Source organism: Odocoileus virginianus, chromosome 8 (assembly GCF_023699985.2).
Source record: "Odocoileus virginianus isolate 20LAN1187 ecotype Illinois chromosome 8, Ovbor_1.2, whole genome shotgun sequence".
Lineage (NCBI taxonomy): Eukaryota > Metazoa > Chordata > Mammalia > Artiodactyla > Cervidae > Odocoileus > Odocoileus virginianus.
This window is the reverse complement of record NC_069681.1, coordinates 55,100,222-55,123,332: the sequence shown is the minus strand read 5'-3', so window position 1 is coordinate 55,123,332 and position 23,111 is coordinate 55,100,222. Positions and strand designations below refer to the sequence as shown.

At 36.7% G+C, this 23,111-nt stretch overlaps 1 protein-coding gene across 11 annotated transcripts in view; it reads right to left on the bottom strand.

Moving 5' to 3' along the window:
• Positions 1 to 23,111, bottom strand: part of MYCBP2 (MYC binding protein 2) — a 264,029-nt gene that overhangs the window by 215,568 nt on the left and 25,350 nt on the right. For all 11 annotated transcript variants that reach the window (XR_011489071.1, XM_070471540.1, XM_070471542.1 and 8 more), the window contains exons 2-3: positions 14,516 to 14,591; positions 4,280 to 4,495 (exon numbers count right to left, since the gene is read on the bottom strand). Coding sequence is in view for 10 of the 11 variants with exons in the window: in XM_070471540.1 (XP_070327641.1) it covers positions 4,280 to 4,495; positions 14,516 to 14,591 (292 nt within the window). In the remaining variant the exon portion in view is untranslated. The remainder of the gene's footprint in view (positions 1 to 4,279; positions 4,496 to 14,515; positions 14,592 to 23,111) is intronic.

The window sequence follows — 23,111 nt, the reverse complement described above, 5'->3', positions numbered from 1 at the left end:
TAAGGCTCCTTACTGAACAGCTTCCCGAGTTGTCTCTCTGATAAGGTTAAGGTGTAATAACAAATGCATGACAACAAGTAACTTGGGGGGGGGCCTAGGAACAGCGCACGAGATGGGTTTAGAGAAAAATACTCCTCAAACCTTAGTCAATGATCAGAACAAGGAATTATCCATCTGTCCAGATGAACCACTGTAAATTCTCACTTATCACCTATATCTTAGTTCAATGTATAATTTTTTTTAACAAGGAAGAAAACTAATTCATTTCCAGAACTGTGATATACATTCAATATATAACAAAATAAAAAATCAAACTCAAGTTTTCCAATCATATTTAACTTTGAATCATTGAGCAGAGGAACAAAATATGTTGTAAATTAAGACTTTTTGCTGAGGTTTGGCTGAGAGCATTTTACTTCACGTACGAACTCTGAAACTGCACTCTGTTACTTTGAAGTCTGTCTTACAGTCACTGATAACACACTGTATATCCTCCTCCCTCAGTAACAGGAAGAAGAGTATAGGGAGAAAAAATATAGTACTGCAAATACAAGATGATTTCACTTGTACAGAAATAAATATATTTTAATGTGTATATCTAAAAATGTTTATAATGGGTATATTTTAGTTATAAGGATTTTAGAAATAACTTCCAGCCTTTAAAACGTTCTCTTCCTCTTTATAAATATGTTCCCCATCTTTTTCAAATTATCTACACTGATTACACACTGCCTTTATAAACAGAAAAATAGATTATTAATAAGCTTGACTGCTAAACAGTTCATTGTAATAAGATAACACACTAAGCTTTCAGTACTTTCTATGACAAATCATAACTAACCACCAAACACACGGTCTTCCAACTCCTCTGCAGAAAATAGTCTTTTGTAAATTTACTGAATGTTATCATTACTGTTGCTTTCAAACAATTAAATCCTGAAAGCTCTCTACTATACTTGAAGGAACACAAAACCCAAATAATTAACTAGTATAGCCAAGTCAATGTCACTGTTGAGAAAAGTGAGGCAAAAAATATATTTGGCCAAAAAAAAGTCTTTTGAGGTTTTAATTTTGCTCTCCTCAAATCATGTATTTCCAAAGGTGGCATTATTATTTCACTACCAATAACATGAATGTTTAGATATATCACATTTAGATTTAATACTAATAAATTCTTTGCCATTAGAAATTCTATCTTCTATTAAAAAGTCCTAGAGTCAATTCTAAGACTTACAGAAAACATTTGAAAAAGCTCAAAAAGAAATCAAAATCAATTTAACTAACTTTTAAAAGTCAAGGAGGGAAAACAGAATTGTATCAAAATGATAACCTCAACAACAAATAAAAAACTGTCTTCATTATGTAAGAGAAAAAAGGAGCAAGAGAGAAGTAGAACTCCAGCAAGAAAAAGGAAAATGACAACCACACATTTCGGAGAAGCAAGAGAGGAACAACAAAGGAAAGGAAAGAAGTGACATGAAAGAGTGTCTGGAAAAGAGGCACAGAAATGGTCAAAAGGAATAGAAAAAGTCAACATTTCACACCTGCCCTCACGCTCCCATCATCTCAAACCCCAAAGCCTCATCTCTTCTGTGTCCTGCAAACTGCTGCCAAAGACCTGAAAAGCTTCATTGCCAGTCCTGCCCCCACCCACAACACTAACTCTGCAACAAAAGCATTCTACTGCTCCTTCCTCTCTGATCTGACTGTCTCATTTCCATGGACATAAAGTATTTCTTAGTAACTGAAGAGTTCCCTGAAAACTAACTGAAATTTATTTGGACCTACACATTTTCCTGTTTGCACTTTATAACAACAGCTAGCATTTATTGAACATGCGTGCATTTACTAACTCTTTGAATTCTTACTACTACCCTATGAGGAAGACATTATCCCCATTTCAGAGATGACAAAACTGAGCCACAGAGAGGTTAAATAACTTGCATCACACAGCCAGCATTTGTAATGGCAAGTGTTTGAACTCAAGAAGTTTGACTCTACTGCCCATGTTCATCATTATACCTCATTTCCTGACAGGCCAGAACTTGATGGAAAACTCAGGACTAATCACTTGGGTTATTTGCTTTTCTTCTTTTCATTGGAAGCTCTCTTTTAGATTCTGCATTTTTTGACTCTGTTAATCATGCTAAAAAAAAAGACACTGTCTTAAGAATGCCTGATATTTTATTTCCTTAATACTGATTCATCATAAAATTTTAAAATAGCCTAAGAATCAGCAGTTCTTGATTGTGCAGTATCTTTTAAGTTAAATACAGTTTATTATCTGATGTTTACACACCTGTGTGAAAGGCTTCTCTGGGTCTTTATTCTCCTCCTCAGTGTTGAACCTGTCAAGGCTATGTTTTTCCAGTGGCCATGTATGGATATAAGAGTTGGTCTATAAAGAAAGCTGAGCGCCGAAGAATTGATGCTTTTGAACTGTGGTGTTGGAGAAGACTCTTGAGAGTCCCTTGGACTGCAAGGAGATCCAACCAGTCCAAAGGAGATCCTAAAGGAGATCAGCCCTGGGTGTTCACTGGAAGGACTGATGCTGAAGCTGAAACTCCAATACTTTGGCCACCTGATGTGAAGAGCTGACTCTTTTGAAAAGACCCTGATGCTGGGAAAGATTGAAGGCGGGAGGAGAAAGGGACGACAGAGGATGAGATGGTTGGATGGCATCACCGACTCAATGGACATGGGTTTGGGTGGACTCTGGGAGTTGGTGATGGACAGGGAGGCCTGGCGTGCTGCAGTTCATAGGTCACAAAGAGTCGGATACGACTGAGCAACTGAACTGAATTGAACTGAACGTTGAACCTAAGCTGAATGACTGTTACAGTACAGTGAGACTCACCCACACACAGAGTGGAAATCTTATACCAAAAGTACAAGCCCATATCCTGACTTAACAATGTAGCTTTCCTCAGCCTCCCCTAATTAAGCATAAGAAACCAGTATTATGGACTATGCTGTCTACCTGGAGAAACTTACACGGAAAAGATGAGTCTGTTTTAAGCTGAAGACAGGCAGTAGAGAAGGTACAGTTAAGGACACTGGAGAGAAAAGGACTAAGGGGAAAAGGACCCCAAGAGCAAACAAGGACACTTGAAGGTGACTGATTAAGATGTTAAGGGACTTCACAAAATTTCTACTACCCTATGAAATAGGAGGCAAGTCAACTGCTGACAATAAGGGGAGAAGAACCTGGCGGTAATGATTAAGGATGGGGGTGAACTTGCAAAGAGCCACCAAGGAAAATGAAAATAGATCAGGAACATGGCCTCTATCTGGCTTCTATGTCTGAGTAATATAAAAAAAAAGTATTTACATGGTATCTTTTCTAGGCATATGAACAAGTCTTTAAGGCACAGTCTTAAGGTATCCATTTAGTAAAAAGAAAATATACATGAATCATTTATGATAAAGGAAATCATTTTTAAATGTCTATACTTAGAAAAGAGCAATATGCATAAATAATTTATGATAAAGGTACCATTTTAAAATATGCCTATATTTTCATCCGTTCTTTGTTAGAAATATTCACTACACATACAATACAGAAAAAAATTTATATATACATAAAATAACATTACAATCTTAAAACAAACTCAATGCTTAAATAGAACAGAATACCTTAAGAACAGTTTGTTCCACTACAATACATGTTGCTATGACACCAACTGGATTATATGCCTCTGGTAAATATGGGAGTGATATCAGAACAATGCAGCTCGATTCATATGTATTTTTCCCCTAGTCAAAGGTAGCCAGGATAGCAAGACTACACTTATAACCTTAGACAGAAAACGCGAAAGCTCTCAGCTCAGCTCCTCCAGCTCTGTGTCAAGAATAACTAAAGTGTATACCTGTGCCCAGAGGGAGGGCTGGGCCCCGAGCCCTCCACGGCTCTTAGCTTGTGGCGATCCGCACTTCCCCTGTGCCCACCTTAACAGCAGCCCCTGGCTCAGCGCCTGAAGGCCGCCACTGCCCCTCTTGCCTCTGTACATGTTTAACAGCCCCCGTAACAAACTCCAAGCCACCCAGCTCCCCGCTTGGCTTTCTGAGGACTCCCCACTGAGGCATCAATGATTGACTTGGTTAGCTCTCCAATGAAAAGGTTGCCTAAGGTTTTCCTGATCCAGCCTAAACCTATTTTTACCCTGTTATTTTCAGTGTGAAATTTTATTAAAAGCAAGGTGTTTTAGCAATGCAAACATATGTATTATAGCCCAACTCCTGTAGGTTTATTCATCTAAGTGGAGCCTAAGTGCCTTACCTTTGGAAGCTTGATAGGGGGCTCTTTGGATTCCTCCTCTTCATCACTATCTGATTCTCCGCTCTGCACAGAGTTCTTAGAAGCCGCTGCCAACGATGTTTCCTTTTTCTGCCATTCCAGAACGCAATGGCGTACATTGCAATAAATATTAAATGCAGAAGGATTGCTATGTAGTTTGATATCTGGTATGATTACCGTATTCTCCAAGTTCTCCGACTGAAATACAGGACATAATATTTCAATTCCATATTCCTTTCCATCATCATCACTACTCATTTTTTAAATGAAAAATTAAACATTAGGCTAGATGATGTACAAAAGTCACACAGGTGACAAAGATAATCTAAATCTACTCACTAAGCTTATAGCACTTTTTACTACACTTCACTACTTTCTAAGTAACAAATCAATAACCAATCTGGCAAGGGACAGAAAGGAGCCAGTAAAGAACTTATCAGGAATACCCTTTGAGCCCACAAAGCTTAACTGCCAAAGTTTCAAAGGATACTCCATTTGTTGCTTTTCTAAGGGGCCCCATATATACTGCAGAGTCTCAATGACCTACTACATATGTTGAATTACATTTTGATTTCTTTCAAAAGTAGGTAAAGGGCTTTAAACAGAAATTAGAACTTAAAAAAAAAACCCTTAGTTTTAGTTGATTCCAATTTCATTCTCATTCAGATAATGGTGATGCTGAGAAAACTATGGATTATGGGCACATGCTTCCTGAAAGCTCTCTCTCTTAGCTACAAGGTTGGTGCAAAAGTAATTTTGGTTTTGCATTGTTGAACTTTGTCACACTTGCTGCTTATTTTATGTATTTTAGACTATGGAGATGATGTTACACAAAAAGCGAATTCAAGTGATATTCTTATTTGAGTTCCAAATGGGTCATAAAGCAGCAGAGACAATTTGCAACATCAACAACATATCTGGCCCAGAAGCTGCTAATGAATGAACTGCAGCACAGTGGTGGGTCAAGAAGTTTTGCAAAGGAGACTAGAGCCTTGAAGATGAGAAGCCCAGTGACTGGCCATCAAAAGCTGACCATGACCAACTGAGAGGATTACAGAAGCTGATCTTCTTACAACTAACTACACAAAAAGTTGCCCAAGAACTCAACGTTGACTATTCTATGGTCCATTCTGCATTTGAAGCAAACCGGAAAGGTGACAAAGCTCAATAAGTGGGAGCCTCGTGAGCTGACCGCAAATAAAAAAAAAATCGTCATTTTGAAGTGTCATCTTCTCTCATTCTACACAACATGAACCATTTCTTGATCAAAATGCACTGAACAGCAGATTTTATGTGACAACCAGCTCAGTGCCTGGACCACGAAGAAGCTCCAAAACACTTGCCAAAGCCAAACCTGCACCAAAAAAATTCATGGTCACTGTCTGGTGGTCTGCTGCCCGCCTGATTCACTACAGCTCTCTGAATCCCAGCAAAGCCACTACATCTAAGAAATATGCCCAGCAAACTGATGAGATGCACCGAAAACTGCAATGCCTGCAGCCAGCACTGGTGAACAGAAAGGGGCTAACTCTTCGTGACAACACTTGACTGGATATCACACAACCAATGCTTCAAAAGTTGAACGAACTGGGCTATGAAGTTTCGCCTCAGTTGTCATATTCATCTGAACTTTCACCAACTGACTACCACTTTTTCAAGCATCTCAACAATTTTTCTCAGGGAAAATGCTTCCATAACCAGCAGTACACAGAAAATGCTTTACAAGAGTTCACTGAATCCCAAACACAGATTTGTATGCTACAGGAATATACAAACTTGTTTCTCATTGGCAAAAATGTGTTCCTACTTAGATTAAAAAGATGTGTTTGAGCCTAGTTATGATTTAAAATCCAGGGTCCAAAACTGAAATTACTTTTGCACCAATCTAATATCTGTCTTAACAAGTACTGCAAATCACATCCTTGGTAATTCAATTGTTAAAACTAAATATCCCAGGTCTATTTTGGCCCCGCATTTTATTCATCAGACTCCAACCACATTTTTGAGATCAATATTTACATTATAAATATACAGAACTAGCTTAAGATAGTATACAAAGGAAAATTTGGACAATTAGAGTATGGCTAGGAAGTATCCAAGGAAAATAAAATGAGACATTTTTAGTACCAAGAACACCTGAGTCTCAAAATACTACTTTTCTTCCATAAGTATTATAATTTGGAAAAAACTGAGTACTCCTTGTTAAATAAGTGTACTAAAGTTAACTGATACATAACATGTAACTATGTCTTTCACAGATATTAAAAACAAATGAATATTAGCAATTCAAATCCAACAATATACTCTTAAAAAGATAATATATCACATTCAACTCAAAAACAAGGATGTACAACATTGGAAAAGCAATCCAAAATCCACACTGACAAAAAAAATAAGAGGAAAAAAAATAACACCCTATAAATAAACATGGAAAACACATTTGACAAAAATCAAATACCCATTCATGACAAAAAGCCTAAGTATATTAAGGACAGAAGAGAATTCCAAAACTCGAGTTGAAGGTACCTATGAAATACCCACAGCTAACATAGTAAAAGACTGAATGCCTTCACCCTAAGGCTGTAAGCAAGGCCAAGATACCGACTCTCAGCAATTATACCCAACATTGTGCTAGATCTGCTATCCTCTGCAATCCGTCAAAAAAAAAAAAAAAAAGAAATAAAAGGTATAGTTACAAAGAAAATTATCTCCCAGAAATCAAATGCTTTTATTTGTAAGAGACATAAAAAAGAATCTTAAGTGTGCAGAAAAGAAAAAAACAGTCATTTGCAATAATGTGTGGATTTAGCAAAGTCTAAATATATAAAAATGAGTAATGTATCTATATCCTAGGAGTAAACAGTTAAAATATGTCATTTAAAAAATAGTATCAGTAAAGTTAAAGACTGGGAGAAAATATTTTGCAAACCACATATCTGACAAATGACTGTGCTGTGCGGTGCTTAGTCACTCAGTCATGTCTGACTCTTTGTGACCCCACAGACTGTAGCCCGCCACGCTCCTCAGTCCATGGGGATTCTCCAGGCAAGAATACTGGAGTGGGTTGCCACGCCCTCCCTCCAGGGGATCTTCCCAACCCAGGGATCAAAGTCAGGTCTCCAGGCAGATTCTTTACCATCTGAGCCACCAGGGAAGCCCAAATGACTAGCATCCAGCATACATAAAGAATTCTCAAAATTCAACAAGTGAAAAACAAGCAAGCAAGCAACCCAACTAGAAAATGGGCAAAATACATGAACAGACACGTCATGGAAGAAGATATACAGAGGCAAAGAAGCACAAGAAAAGAAGTTCAATATCATGAGCCATTAGGGAAATACAAATTAAAAAAATAAAATGAGAAGTAGTACACACCTATCAGAAAGGCTGGAATAAAAAATAGTGACATTAACACAAACAGGTGAAGAGGTGGAAAATCTAGATTGCTCATGCATTGCTGATAGTATAAAATGACACAGAGACTAGGAAAAAAGTACAGTTTTTTAGAAAATTAAACATGTACTTACATTATTATCCAGCAATTGCACTCTTAGGCATTTATACCAGAGAAATGAAAACTTATGTTCATACAAACACCAGCACATGAACGTTCATAGAAGCTTTATTCAAGACAAAACTGGAAACAACTCAGATGTCCTTTAATGAGTGAAGGGTTAAACAAAATGCAGTATATTCATGCCATGGAACACTTACTCAGCAATAAAAAGGTGCAAACTATTACTGATATATACCAACAACTTGGATGAAGCTCAAGAAAATTATGCTCAGTGGAAAAAAAGCCAATTCCAAAGGTTACATACTGCATGAATAGATTTATGTAACATTTTTGAAATGACAAATTATAGAAATGGAGAACAGACTTGTGGTTTGCAGAGGCTAGGGAGAGGGTGAAATTTGGAAATGTATTTGTTTACATAAAAGTAGCACAATAGATCCTTACAATTGAACTGTTCTACATCTTCACTGTAATGGTCACAAAGACCCACATATGATAAAACTGATAAAACTAAATACACACAAACAAATGAGTGCATATAAAACTGGTGAAATCTAAATAAGATCCATAGGTTGTATCAATATTAATTTCCTGGTAGTGATATTTATAATACTAGAGTTATGCAACACCTTACCAATGGGATAAAATGGGTAAAGGGTACATAGGATCTCTGTACTATTTCCTAACAATTGCATTCATATCGTAATCATCTCAAATTTTTAAAAAACACATTTGTAAATAACAGCATTTACAATAACATCAAAGATACAAAATAATTAAAGTATGCAAAAGTCCTGGCCACTGAAAACCAAAATAACATCACTGAGAGAAATTAAAAACTTAAGTGGTAAGAGAAACTGTATTTATCAATGAGAAGATTCCATTATCATTAAAATGGCAATTCTTGCCCTCAAACCTACAGATTCAATGCAATTCCAACAAGAATTCCAGAGGCTTTTTAAGAATGGAAATTGACAAGCTGATTCTAAAATTTACATAGAAATATAAAGAACCTAAATTAACTAAAGCAATTTTTTAAAAAAGACCACAGTTAAAACATCTGATCTATTTCAAAACTACTGTATTGAAGACATATGGTATTAGTATAAATATAGATCAATTAAACAAAATAAATTCCAGAAGTAGGCTTACACAAACATAGTCATCTGATTTTTTACAAAGATGCCAGGATAATTCAAAGGAAAAAGGATTCTTTTCAAGAAGTGATGCTGGATCAACTGAATACCAACATGTGAAAAAATGAACATCAGCTTTCATCTCACACTGTATACAAAAATTAACTAGAAATGGATCACAGACCTACATGCAATAGTTAAAACTATACAATCTCTAGAAGAAAATCTACAGACAAAGACCTAGAACACAAAACACACGAATCATAAAAGAAAAATCAATTCTTTAAATTTATAAAACTTTTGCTCTTATAAAGTACTCTACAAAAACAAAAAAGGCAAACCACAGAACAGGAGAAATTATTTGCAACACAGTTGACAAAGGACTCTGATCTAAAATATATAAAGTACCCTGAGAATTCAATAAGAAGAAGACAATTATAAAAAGGGAAGGCAAGAGTTGAATAGACATTTCACAATAAAAAGACATAACTGGTGAAAGGCTTATCATATGATGATGATGATAATGTTCACACATCATTAGTCATGAGAGAAAAGCAAGGTAAAACACCAGTGAGATACCCCTATATCAGAATGACTAAAATTTTGTGGAACTCTTAAAGGGTGAAAGACAGTGGTATCTTTTCAGGAGCATTTTTTCCCCTAGCATATAAACTTTGACCATAATTATTTCATAGGAAATCATTTTAACAGATTTAAAATCATTCTTTTCAGCTATGATTCCAAATGCCCCTTTCTTTTACAAAAAAGAATAAAATCAATGTATTAAAGAAAACAATGACAAATTTTAAAGACTAACAAGATCATGTGTTTGCCAATATATAAAGCCATTAAACTTCTCACACACTATTGGTGGAACAGAAAATGGAATAGTCACTTTGGAAAACAGTTTTCAGTTTCTCAAAAAGCTAAACACCCACCTATTAAGCCACCTGTGAGGAAGTGTTAACACTGAGTTAACACTGTTTATTCTCTATATTTCTCCAAGGGAATCATCACTGTCCCATGGCCAACACCTGGGAATGGAGTCTTTAGAGAGCTTTCTTTATGTTAGGTATTGATGATTCTGTTACATACTCCTACAACAACAGACCTTACCCACTAGCTGGTCCAACCGCTTTGCAGAAATATCAGGACTGACAATGTGAACCTGTCTCACCTGCTGCAGCTGGCTGCATATCAGGATATACCTATGTGACCAGACCCCCACAAAAGTCTCAGATCCTAAGACTCAAGTGAGCTTCCCTGGACAGAAACATTCCACATATACTGCTGTGTTTAACTGCCAGAGAAAAAGCATGGCCTGTGTGCTCAACAAGGAAAGATCAGGAGGCCTACGTCGTTACTCCCTAACCACCAATACATTTATTTTTCCTCCTGCTTACTCTGTACTCCTTGCTGTAATAAATCTTGTAAACTGCTTCTGAGTCTTATGAGTCCTCTCGAAATCAAAGTAATCATTACCTTAATCATCTCAAACCTAAGTATTTACCCTCCCCCCCAAAACAAAAACGTGTACCCACACAAAAGTACACAAATGCTCATAGTGGTTTTATTTGCAGTGGTTGGAAACTGGAAACAACACCAAAATGCCCATCAACAAGTGAGTGAATTAACAAATCGGGATATATACAAACAATGGGATACTAATCAGAAAAAAAAGAAAAAAGGAAAGACTATTAATATATACAAAAACATCAACACAACGAAAGAAGCCAGATACAAGAGTGTACCCAGTATGACCACATTTACATGAAATTCTAAAAAATGAAAACTAATCTACAATGACAGAAAGTGTATCTGCAGTTGCATAGATTCACGGCTGTAACTGGGGGTTGCGGGGGCGAGTGGGGGGTATGGAACGCAGCAGAGGAAAAGGAAAGCCTTAGGGATAATGGAAAGTTTCTAAACCGTGATTGTATTTTTCAAAACTCACAGTTTCAGGTTCTGCCATTAAGGAACCTGATCTAAGATAAATATATTTGATAGCAGGAATTTGAGGAAGTTTCCTGTGTCATGGATTTGACTTCTTTTATAAGAAAGTGAAGTCATTTGCTGGAGAGCAGAATTTATCACAAGTTGGAGGCGAATGGCAAAGGACTGAAAAAGATACAGGAAAAATGGAAGAACTATTTGACCAGAAAATATAAGAAAATAACCTGGCTGTGGACTGCTCACTTGATGCTGGCAATCATGAGGGTACTGCTGTCAATAAACTCTCGTTCAGCTCCCTCGAGCAGGAGGCGCTCACCCGCAGGGAAAGACGGCTGCACATGCGCAGGCCCGAGCTTTCTCGGGGGCCGTGCGCGGGGTCTTTGCCGTGGTGAGCGGGGCCTACTCCAGCCGTGGCGCACGGGCTTCTCACTGCGGAGGTTTCTCCGGCTGCAGAGCGTGGGCTCGAGGCACATGGCTTTAGCGGTGTGGCCCGTGGGCTCCGTAGCTGAAGCCCCCCGACTGGAGAGCACGGGCTCAGTAGTTACGGCACACGGCTTTAGCCGCTCCCCAGCAGGAGAGGTCTCCCTGGACCAGGCATTAAACCCGTGTCTCCTGCACTGGCAGGCAGATGCTTTACCACTGAGCACGAGGGAAGCTCCAGGACTGAGTTTTGTCAGACAAATCCAACAAATGTACAAATGAGGAAAAGGAAGATGTGGCAGTCAGAATAATGGCCTCCAAAAACATCTCCCCACTAATCCCCAGATCCTGTGAGTACATCACCTTAGATGGTAAAAGGGAGCCTGCAGATGTGTTTAAGAATTCTGAGATGGGGGGAGTTATTATGGATTATTGAGGTAGGCCCAATGTAATCCCAAGTGAAAGTTGCTCAGTTGTGTCCGACTCTCTGCAACCCCATGGACCATAGAGTCCATGGAATTCTCCAGGCCAGAATACTGGAGTGGGTAACCTTTCCCTTCTCCAGGGGATCTTCCCAACCCAAGGATCAAACCCAGGTTTCCCACATCGCAGGCATATTCTTTACCAGTTGAGCCACAGGGAAGCCAATATAATCCCAACAGTTTATATAAATGGGAGAGGGTGGCAAGACATTTGGAGAAAGAAATATAACCACAAGAAAGGGTAAGAGTAGTGTAGCATGAGAGACTCAACCAACAACTACTGGCTGTGAAGATGGAAGGAAGCAGAACCCAAGGAATGCAGGCTCTAGAAGCTGGAAAAGGCAAGGGAAGGAATTCTCTCCTAGAGCCTCCAGGAAGAGCACAGTCTTGCTGACACTTTGATGGTAGCCTAGTGAGACCATCCACTTGAGACTTTAGACTTCCAGAACTGTAAGATAATTTGTGCTGTTTTAAACCAAATATAAAATATAAAGTTTGTTATAGCACCTATAAAGAATACAGTAGATTAAGCAAGAGTTTTTCTAAAAATACTATGGTATCTATACCAGATAAGAAGGAAAGTAAATGAAGGAGATAGCTAATGGAGAAATGGAGGGGCCAATGAGAGCAATAAAGAAGATGAAGTAGTATAGCTAAATAGCACTTAAAAAGTAATTTTTACAGAAAGAAGGTGGATGAAAAAATAGTTGAGAAATAGTAACAAAGGACAGAGACTACCACCACCACTTTATACACTCATCATTAACAGGAAATGCTTCCTACTCATCTTTGCATCCCAAATACCCAGCACAAGGTCTGCAGAGAGTCAGTAATTAAAGTTAAGGAGTAACTGAATGAAGTTTTTTTTAATATCATTCTTATCACAAGCTGCTCCTAAAAAGTAGATAGAAAACCTAAAGGCCAACAGAAAAAAGATAAATTATTAAGGAAACAAAGCTAGTTAGAGACAGAATTGAAAGAGAAGAAAGACTTTGACTTTTATCTCTTCCTAGATATCACATGCCACCACTTTTAGGAAAATCAACAAATGAAACCTTAAAAAGGACTTTAAAAGATTTTCAATATTCCCATATTCAGACTCTGCACATAGCACCAAAAAGTGGAAAAGGGGTAGAGATTGTAAATCTGAATGACTATGTATAAATATTCGTTAAAGGTTTCCATAAATCAAGATAGTAAGAATACTCTCCACTTGAGGAAATGGCAATGCACTCCAGCTGGAAAACCCCATGGATGGAGAAGCCTGGTGGGCTACAGTCCATGAGGTCGCAAAGAGTTGGACACGACTGAGCGACTTCACTTTCACTTCCCTCTTCTGTTCCCAAAACACAAGTAGTAAGATGTGATACCTTGAACATATATTATTTATCTGCGCACACAGTAACAGTTTCCTTAGGACAACCACATTCTACATAGGCTGTTCATCAGGGTGCTCACCCACCATCCATTACAAGGTTACAAAAGTAACTCAGAATCTAACCAAAGTATCCCATTTTCAAGATCAAAGTGAATAATGCAGGTCAATTAAAAACCCTATCCGAGATTTTCTGCCACAACTAATAGAAGAAATTGCCTTTTGCCTAAAGGAAATAAAGTTGGAGCGGCCAGCAGCCTTAGTCCTTAGCCACAGGCAATAAACCCACACTCAGAGCAAAACAGAAGCAAGAAGATTCGATGATATTATTATAATCCCTGGGTCCAAAGGATCAATTCCATCCCCTATTCTTTTATTTTTGGTTTACTACTTCAAAGCAGATTTCTTTCAGCTACAGGAGCAAGAACACTCATTAAAAAGGGCAGGAAACAACTGTCTATAGAACTTAAATATGCAATACAACCCAAGCTAAGTAACTGTTTCTATAACCAAAAGTAGAGCTCCTCAGAAATCATAGTTAGGATTTCTCTCTTCCTCCTGTCCATTAGAAAAGAGACTCTTTTATAGAAAGTGAAATGTTTAAGAAAAAACTAGGTGGATTTTATAAAGAAGAAATCTGCATTAAGTAGGAAAACGGATCCTTGATCTCTTAAGGTACCACCAAGTTCAAATATTCTCTATTACCTTTGCTTTTGTACAGCCACCAACAGTCAAAAGAAGTTCAGAACAATACACACGCACCAATATACTCTCTAATTCATAATGTATGCATACGTATACGACAAACTTGAAACCAAGTCCCAACTCACAAGCCAATTTCAGTCGGTTTCTAGTACATGCAGTCAGAATGAAAAACAGAAGAGAAACAGATATTCTCCCCCAAAGGACTGACCAAAGATAACAGGAATAAATAGTAAACAATTTTCAGTTTCCAAATAATAACTTGCAGGTCTCCGGTCAAAAACGCCAAAAAGATACAATTAAACAGTGTGATCAAATGATAAGGGGCTTTAAATATTACTTTAGTGCACAGAAATGATTATACTCATATCTTATTGCTTTTATTGAAGTAGTTGATGTACAACATTATATAAGTTTCAGGTGAACAACATAGTGATTCACAATTTTTAAACATTATATTCCATTTACAGTTATAAAATATTGGCTGTATTCCCTGTGTTGTATTATATATCCTTATAGCTTATCTATTTTATACATAGTAGTTTGTACCTTTTACCTTTCTAGCTTTTGTATTTTTATTCAAATTATTGTATGAAAAAGTCCTTATTCCTTATAAATTACTAACAGTTTTACCTTGCTTCTAGTCTTCACTTTTGATTTGCTCTTCTGTTTTCTTTTCAACTTCTTCTTATTTAAAATTTTCTTATTCCTAAAAATTTTAAAAAAAATGGAATATAAGAATGATGGAAGTTCATGTTTAGAATATATAAAGCTATTAAAAACAGGTACGCCCAGAATTATAAAACGACATATACTCTAGGTGTACATACAAGATACTAACATACAACAGAGCTATTGACAAGACAGCACAATACTGGATAGCTAAGAAATATATGTTATACTTTGAAAATATTTTCTAAAATTAAAAAATGTAAAAAGGCATTAAATGAAATTGTTAACACTTTATTCCACAGCAGGGCAGCTAATAAATATGTTATGTTTCCTTCCCAGAAAATTTAGTAGTAGTAGTGGGGACTACCATGCAATACAGCTCAGGAGTCCATTTTTACTAACTCACTCTAAGAAAACCCCAACTCTTTGTAGTAGTAGGGACTACCATGCAATACAGCTCAGAAGTCCATTTTTACTAACTCACTCTAAGAAAACCCCAACTCACACACCCCTCATACACGGCACCCAGGATTTCATCACCTCGCAGCCCTAAGATCAAATCACCCTTTAAGCAAAAGAAAGTCCCTTAGTGACTTTGAGGGAAAAAATGTGGCAAAGAATAAGAATTATAGTGGAAGAAATAAGAATCAAGGAGCATGTTTTATTTTCACCTCATTTAATATTTTTCATGTCTACCTTGTTGAAGTGCATACTGCCAGGTACTAAAAACAAGATGAAAAAGACAGTTCTTGTCCTCAAGGAACTCTGAGACTGAATGGAAATCACAGCTGAAAGACCCAACAGGATGCTACTGCTATAACAAAGACAAACGACGAAGAGGAAGAGGCGATGGGAAGGAGGAGGAGGAGACCCTAGGTGCCGCACAGGTCAGGTCCTTAACATCTGGTAACTAACGCAGTGCGACCAAAACAAAGACTGTAAGGCTAGGTCACTTGGAGCCAGGAATGTCATTCACAAAACAGAGAAATCAAAGGGAAGAATTAGTTCGCAAAAGGAAAAAGTAAGTTTGATTTTGAAATGTTTGAATTCAAGATACTAAAATGTCAACAAAATACACATGAACAAACATATGAAGACTTCACGCTTCAGCTTCATACTTTAAACTAACCACAAAATCTTATTAGATATCATAAATAGTTCTTAAATCTGTCTACATCAGCTCTACTGATGATAAGCTAATAATCTAAGTTACCACTACTTCCTGCCTGGACCAGTGTAAAAACGTCATAAAATCAAAAAAAACTTGCCTAAAACTTCATGCAAATCCATGTCTCATATAAGAACTCGGTCAACTTAAAAAAAAAAAATGAATAGATAATTCTCCCACTACAAACTCTATCAATATGTTCTCAGTTCTTTTCCATAAAGACCAAAAGCACTGACCCGGTTTAAAAGATTCTCTACCAAGATCTGACTTGCCTCATTTTGCATCCTTTTCCAACTTGTTCATCACATTCCAGCCACAAGGACTATTCTTTCAGCTGTTTGAATCTGCTAGGCTCCTTAGGGCTCTCATGAAGTCTTCCTGGAATTTTATCCCACATCTCTTGCTAGCTAACTCTTACTCATCTCTGAGGCCCCAGTGTAAGTGTCACTCACTCAGAAAGGTCCCAGACGGGGCTAGTTTCCCTAATATGGACTTTCATTTCATCTTACACTTGTGTCTCATCACGTAACCTACAACTGCAATTATGTTAGAGTTATCTATTTAGTGCTGCACTTGCACCAAGAAGTCAGCTTCAAGAGTTCAGAGGCCACACCGTTCTTGCTCACTACTTCGACATCTTTGCTCGGAAAAGTGTCTGAGATAAAGTACTCAAACTACTTTAAGAGAAAATGGGAGGAAGGAGAGGCCAGGGAGAAAAGAATTTCAGAGCTACAGCTATCAACCAGTCTTGGAATAAAATAAGGGGAGTGTCAAGGATGGACTCATCGATATGCCAGTACATTTAAAGGATATCTAGCCAGAAATGCCCTTTAAGGAATTATCCATGCAATTATTTTCCTCCAATTTTCGTGCAATGGAAATCACGTACGCACATGGGATTTCCCCACCACAGAATGCTACAAAAAACAAGAGAAAGAGAGTAACAGTATCAAGCTCTACCCGTGGATAGACAGACCTGCTCACACAATCTACTTGACTGTGGGCAAAAACCATCTATTTCAACATTTCCCCTCTTAGCACCTACATCAGTCTCTGACACATCACGGATGTTCAAGAAATACTAAACGAATAAACAAGGTGATGAAAAGTAGTGAGTATTTCTCATGTGTGGTTTAGAAAATCAACTTTCCTTTATATTCAAGTTTATGTAAGTGGAATCAGTTATTTGATCAAAAGAAATAAGTAAATATTAAAAGATTAACCCCTTATATACAATTTAGAAAAGCATCAAGGCTCATTCAAAAACCAATCATCAGAGAAACAGAATATATATATATACATATATATGTGTGTGTGTGTGTCTACATATATATATCTCCAAATTAAGATGGATTTCCTGAAGCCTATTTATCACGGACTTAAATTTTCCAAAGCATACACCAACACTTTTGTCTGTTTTGTATAATGGACTTCCTTAAAGTTCAAATGACTTTATATGTATTCCTAAAATATTTTTATGCACTTAGCATCTAATTAGTTATAACAATTTTAATAAATCTGGACCCATCAATTCTGAATATACACATCATCTGATGCTTTCCCCAAATCCCCACAAATTGATTTTATTGTGTTTTTTGTTGATGTGGCTTGTTTTAGAAGTAGACGGTTGTCCAAAAAACCTATTAAAAAGCCAAAAATTATAGATAGGAAATCTGTGTTCAACTTAGAAAATAAAAATGCTATTTATTAGTAATACAACATCCTACTATATGACTGCATTTCAGAACTAAGTTTAAACTTTTCATGGTATCTAAGGATGGATAGACAAAAGAAAAACTCTAGAAAAAAAGCCTTACACATTAACATTTCACCATGGAATTTTTGATGATTTAGGACTTTAAATCTTAAATCAATAGGAGCTTAATGAAGAATGTCTGGAATTGGTACTGTAAGATTTTTAGTCTTCTTACAAAAAGAACCTCATACCCATGAGATTTGGAAGAATTATGGGTGGTAATGAAAGGCAAAGGTTATTAACATGCTTTAAATATTTATTTTAAAATATTTACTTTAAAGATTCCAAAGAAAAAATTCTCTTAATAGCTACCAGTTCAATAAAACCAAATACTTCTGCAACAAGAACAAAGAAATTTTGCAAGTTGTTCCACGTTACATATCATTAGTTTCTATATCCATTTAATACTAAGTCTATTTTCTAACAAAACAAAAATCAGCCATAATTTTATATAACTTCACTAACTCTAAATCTGTTTCTCTGTTTGCAAAATAAAAGGTTGAAGGAGATTATCTCTGAAGTTCCTTCTAACTCTAAAATGCTACTATTTAAATAAGTCAAAATTCAAAGAACATATGGAATAGGAGGGTTTCAATCATTTGTTCAATTTCCCTTAGAAATGAGAAGTGAAAAATTCCTGAGTCTATATGGTCTGAGACATGAATAAGCAAAAAAAAATTTTTTTTTAAAAAGGGCCAGATGGCAAATATTTTATGTTTTGTGGGCCGTAAGATCTCTGTTACAACTGCTCATCATCTGCTAACATGAAAGCAGTCACAGACAACACAGTAATGGATTAGGTGGTCGTGGTGCTAGTGGTAAAGAACCTGCCTGTCAGTGCAGGAGACGCAAGAGACACGGGTTCGATCCCTGGGTCAGGAAGATCCCCTGGAGGAGAAAATGGCAACCCACTCCAGTATTCTTTCCTGGGAAATCCCATGGACAGAGGAGCCTGGTGGGCTACAGTTCATGGGGTCACAAAGAGTGACCTGACTTAGCGACTGAGTGTCTAACAATCTAACTGAGATTTCTGAATACTGAAATTTGGATCTCATACAATTTTCATGGGCCACAAGACATTTTTCTCCTTTGACTGACTGACTGATGTGTATCTGTTCATTTTAAAAATGTAAAAACCAGTCTTAGCTCACAAGGCGTACAGAAAAGGAACTGAGCTGCATTTGATCTGTGGCCCACAGTTTGTTGACCCTGGCCTAGAGTATATTTTGATAAACAGACTCTTATCAGAAGAAAAAATATAACTATTAGTATGCAACACAGATAAAACTATTCAAAACATCACTATGCTTATACAAATAAGCACTTTGAAAATTATCTGCCTTTTCTTTTTGCAAAGATAAACTCCTGACTTTCACTTCTATTTTACTAAAGAAAGATACCAGATAGGAGCAAGTCATTGCTTTTCCTTCAAAAACTGGACTAACACAAGAAAGGTCTGGAAGCAACAGGGGGACTCGATGAATCCAGATACGGACGAGCACTTCCCAGAAGAGCTGAGATCACTGGCATCTTCCTGCATGAGGGCATTTGCAGACTGTGGGTATAAGTGAGGACTGAATTCACTAAAGGAAACCAAAACTATGGTGCCTTAGATGTCTGCAGGGGCTGGGATGACAGACTGGCATCTAGAAAAGCTCCAAATACATATCCAGGACATCTGAGAGTACATCTGCTTAGTGACAGGGCACTCCAGAAAGAAATGAAGGGGCTGAGGGTAGGGTCAATGTCCCACCGCTCTCAGCAGCTGGAGGAATCTATTCAATCTCTGATTTGAACTGAGGCAGCCAATACCTCACCCTATCTGTCTTACACAATAAAAAACAATCCTTATCATCTGAAATAAATGCACTGTTCTTTTACATAAAATGTGAGATATAAAATAAACATATGAAGAAACATCCAAAGAAGCAAAATAATGTGACAGTCAAGAGAAAGACAGTCAGGTAGACTCAAGATTACCCAGACACTGTGAGGCAAGGACTTGACCTAGATGCAGAGATGAACAAAATGGATGAAATGATGCAATTTTCAACATTTAAAGAAAAAGCCAAGTGGACTTCCTGGAACAGAAAAATCAATACCTGAAATTAAGAACTTGTCAGAAGACTCTAAGAGCAGAACAGAGCAGAGGAAGACAGAATTCACTGACTCGCAGCCAAGCCAAGAAAAAATATCATCCAAACTCAAGCACAGAGAAAAGAATGTGATGAACAAAGGAGTATGAAACATGTGAGACATAGCCAAACTGTCTCATATTCATGTAACTGCAATCTCAGAAAAAGAGAGAAAATAAAGAATGGAACAAAACCAATATGTGAGGAAACAACTGATGATACTTTTACAAAAGTAAGGGAAGAAATCAACCTAGAGATTCAAGAAATTTGGGGAATTCTAAGAAGGAAAACACAAAAGAAAACCACATCTAGACATACTGTTTGACACAGTCAAACTGCTGAGATAAAGGAGATAGAGAAAGTTTTAAAAGTAGCCAGAGGGGGGGAAAACAAAACATTTGAAGACTGACAGCTTCTGATTTTGGTGCACTTAAAAGTGCTGGGGGTGGGGGAAAGATGGGAGGGTTAGCAACCTAGAATTATGTATCTATCAAACATATCCTTTAAAAATGAACACAAAAATAGGGCTTATCTCTAGTGGTCCAGGGGTTAAGAATCCACTTTGCAATGCAGGGCACACCGGTTTGATCCCTGGTCCTGGAAAATCCCACATGCTGTGAAGCAACTGAATCTGAGCACCACAAATACTAACCACGGCTCTCGAGCCCCAAGAACCGCATTTCCTGAGCCCTCGTGTGGCAGCTACTGAAGCCCGTATGCCCTGGAGCCTGGGCGCCAGACAAGAGAAGTCACCACGATGAGAAGCTCTTGCACAGCAACTAGAGAACAGCTCTCCTGTTTGCTGCATTTAGAGAAAAGACAGCAATGAAGACCCGGCACAGCCAATAAATAAATATTTTTTATAATGAAGAAAAAATAGAGATGATTTCAGATCCACAGAAGCGGACATAATTTCCCATCAATACACCAATACTATAAGAAGTACGAAAGAAAAGACTCCCTTTAAAAACTGCAACATCAAAATTTTAAATAAAAGGACACAGACTAAAAGTAAAAGGATTGCAGAAGATATATCCTGCACACACTCACTGGCCTCTCCAAAAAACCTAGTGTGGCAATATACTTGATGAAGTAATTTTTAAGGCTAAAAGTGTTGTCAGAAAAAAAAAGAAAAAGTGCTGTCAGAGATGAGCAGAACATTTCACAATTCTGTAAAGTCCATGCAGTAGAAGACACAAAAATCCTAAATGTGAATGCGTATAACAGCAACAGCACAGCTTCAACACATGAAAGAAAAACTGAGAGAAAGAAGAAAATACAAATCCACAGTCACAAGATCAGAATTTAACATCTCTCTATCTAACTGATAGAACAAATAGAGGACAAAACAGTATGCACATAGGAAGATGTAAAACCATGATTAATCAACTTGACCTAATTAACAGACATAGAAAATCACATCCAACAACTGCAGAATGTGTATTCTTTTTTAAGGACAATAGCCTATTTTCCAAAATAGATGATATGCTGGGCCACAGACCAAGCCTCAACAAATTTTTAAGGACAATAATCACAAAAAAATTAAACTATAAACCAACAACAGAAAAAAAAAACTATGAAATTCTCAAATATTTGGAAATCTTAAAAAACAGATTTCTAAATAACCTACGGATCAAAGAGCTATAATGGAGACCTTACAATGGAAATTAGAAAATATCTTCAATGGAATAAAAAGTAAACATGATATATCAAAACTTGGGGAATGTCACTAATGCAGTACTTTGAGAAAACACATAGTTTTTTGCATACAAATGCATTCGATGAAAAAAGAAACTGAAAGTAAATGATGTAGGCTTACAACTTGAGAAACTAGAAAGAAGAGAGCCAATTTACTGTAAAGAATGTAGAAGGAGAGAAATTAAAATAAGAGCAAGGATCAGTGAAACAGGAAATCAAGGAGTCAAAACTGGTTCTCTGAATAGATTAATAAATCTAATAAATTTCTAGCAAGATTGGTCAGGAAAAAATAAAACCACACATTACCCATGTGAGAAATAAATAAGGAAGGGGACATTACTACAGACACTGCCCCTAAATTTCACAACTTAGGTAAAAGGACAAAATAACTTCTCAACACTACACAAGGAAAAAACACAATGTCTGAGTGGTCTTGTGTCTGTTAAAGAAACTAAATCCCTAGTCAAAACCTTCCCACAAAGAAAACTACACTCAAATGGCTTCAGCAGTGAATTCCTCCAAACACAGAATTCGCTGGTACAATCTTTCAAATATCAGTCTTAGACTAATTCTTCCAGAGATTATAGAAAGAAAAAAAACATTTCCCAGCTCATCTTACGAGGCTAGCATAATTCTGATACCAAAGTCTGAAAAAGACACTTTGAAATAAGAAAATATCAGGCCAGTGTCTCCCATGAACATAAAAGCAAAAATACTACATAGCAAAAAAGTGGAAACAACCCAAATGTTTATCAGCTGATAAACAGATTAAACAAAATGTGGCACATGCATATAACAGAATATTATTCAGCCATAAAAAAGAATGCAGTAGACACATGCTACAATCTGGATAAACCCTGAAAACATTATGCTAAATGAAAAGAAGCAAGGGCCACAAAAGATTACAAACAGTATGATCCCATTCAGATGAATGTCCAGATCCATAGAAACAGTAAGTTGCTTACTCAGGTTGCTAGGGGCTGATGGAAAGGTGACAGGGAATGACAACTAAAGGATACAGGATTTACTTGCAGGGTGAATAAAAATGTTCCAGTTGCACAATGTTGTGAATATACTAAAAATAACTGAATTAAATACCTTAAAAAGTTCCATTTTATGGCATGTAAACTACATATCTCAATAGAAAAATATGAGGAAAAAACGCCACTGACCTAAAAATAATTTCAGTGTCCATCAACATATAAAAAGGATAATAAATAAAATGCCAAATTTATTTTTTAAAGTTTCTCCTTATGCTGAATAAGGGAAATAAGGGAGAAATATGATCATTTCAACAGAAGCATTATTTTATGAAACTCAATAACTATTTGTGATGAAATGCTTCAGTAAACTAAGAAAAGAAGAGATGTTACTAATCTGATTAAGATTATCAACAAAAAACCTACCGCTAACATTATACTTCATTATACTCAATAATGAAAACTTAAATACTTTCACAAAGTACAGGGGAAAAAATAAGAATTTACACTATTACCACTTCTATTTAATACTGTATTGGAAGTCAGTAAGTCAAGCAAAAGAAATAAAAGTCATAATGGTTGAAAAGGAAAGAGCAAAGCATTATTATTTGTAAATAACATAACCATATTTATAGAAAATGTAAAATAATCCACAAATAAAGATTTAATAAATGAACTATCACGGTCAGTAAATACAAGACCAATTTTTAAAAATCAACTAATTTATAAAACACCATATGTAAATTGAAGCTTCTCTATAGAAGCCATACTTATTTCTTCTGTGTAATTAATGTAATGACATTCTCATTGTGTTCATGCA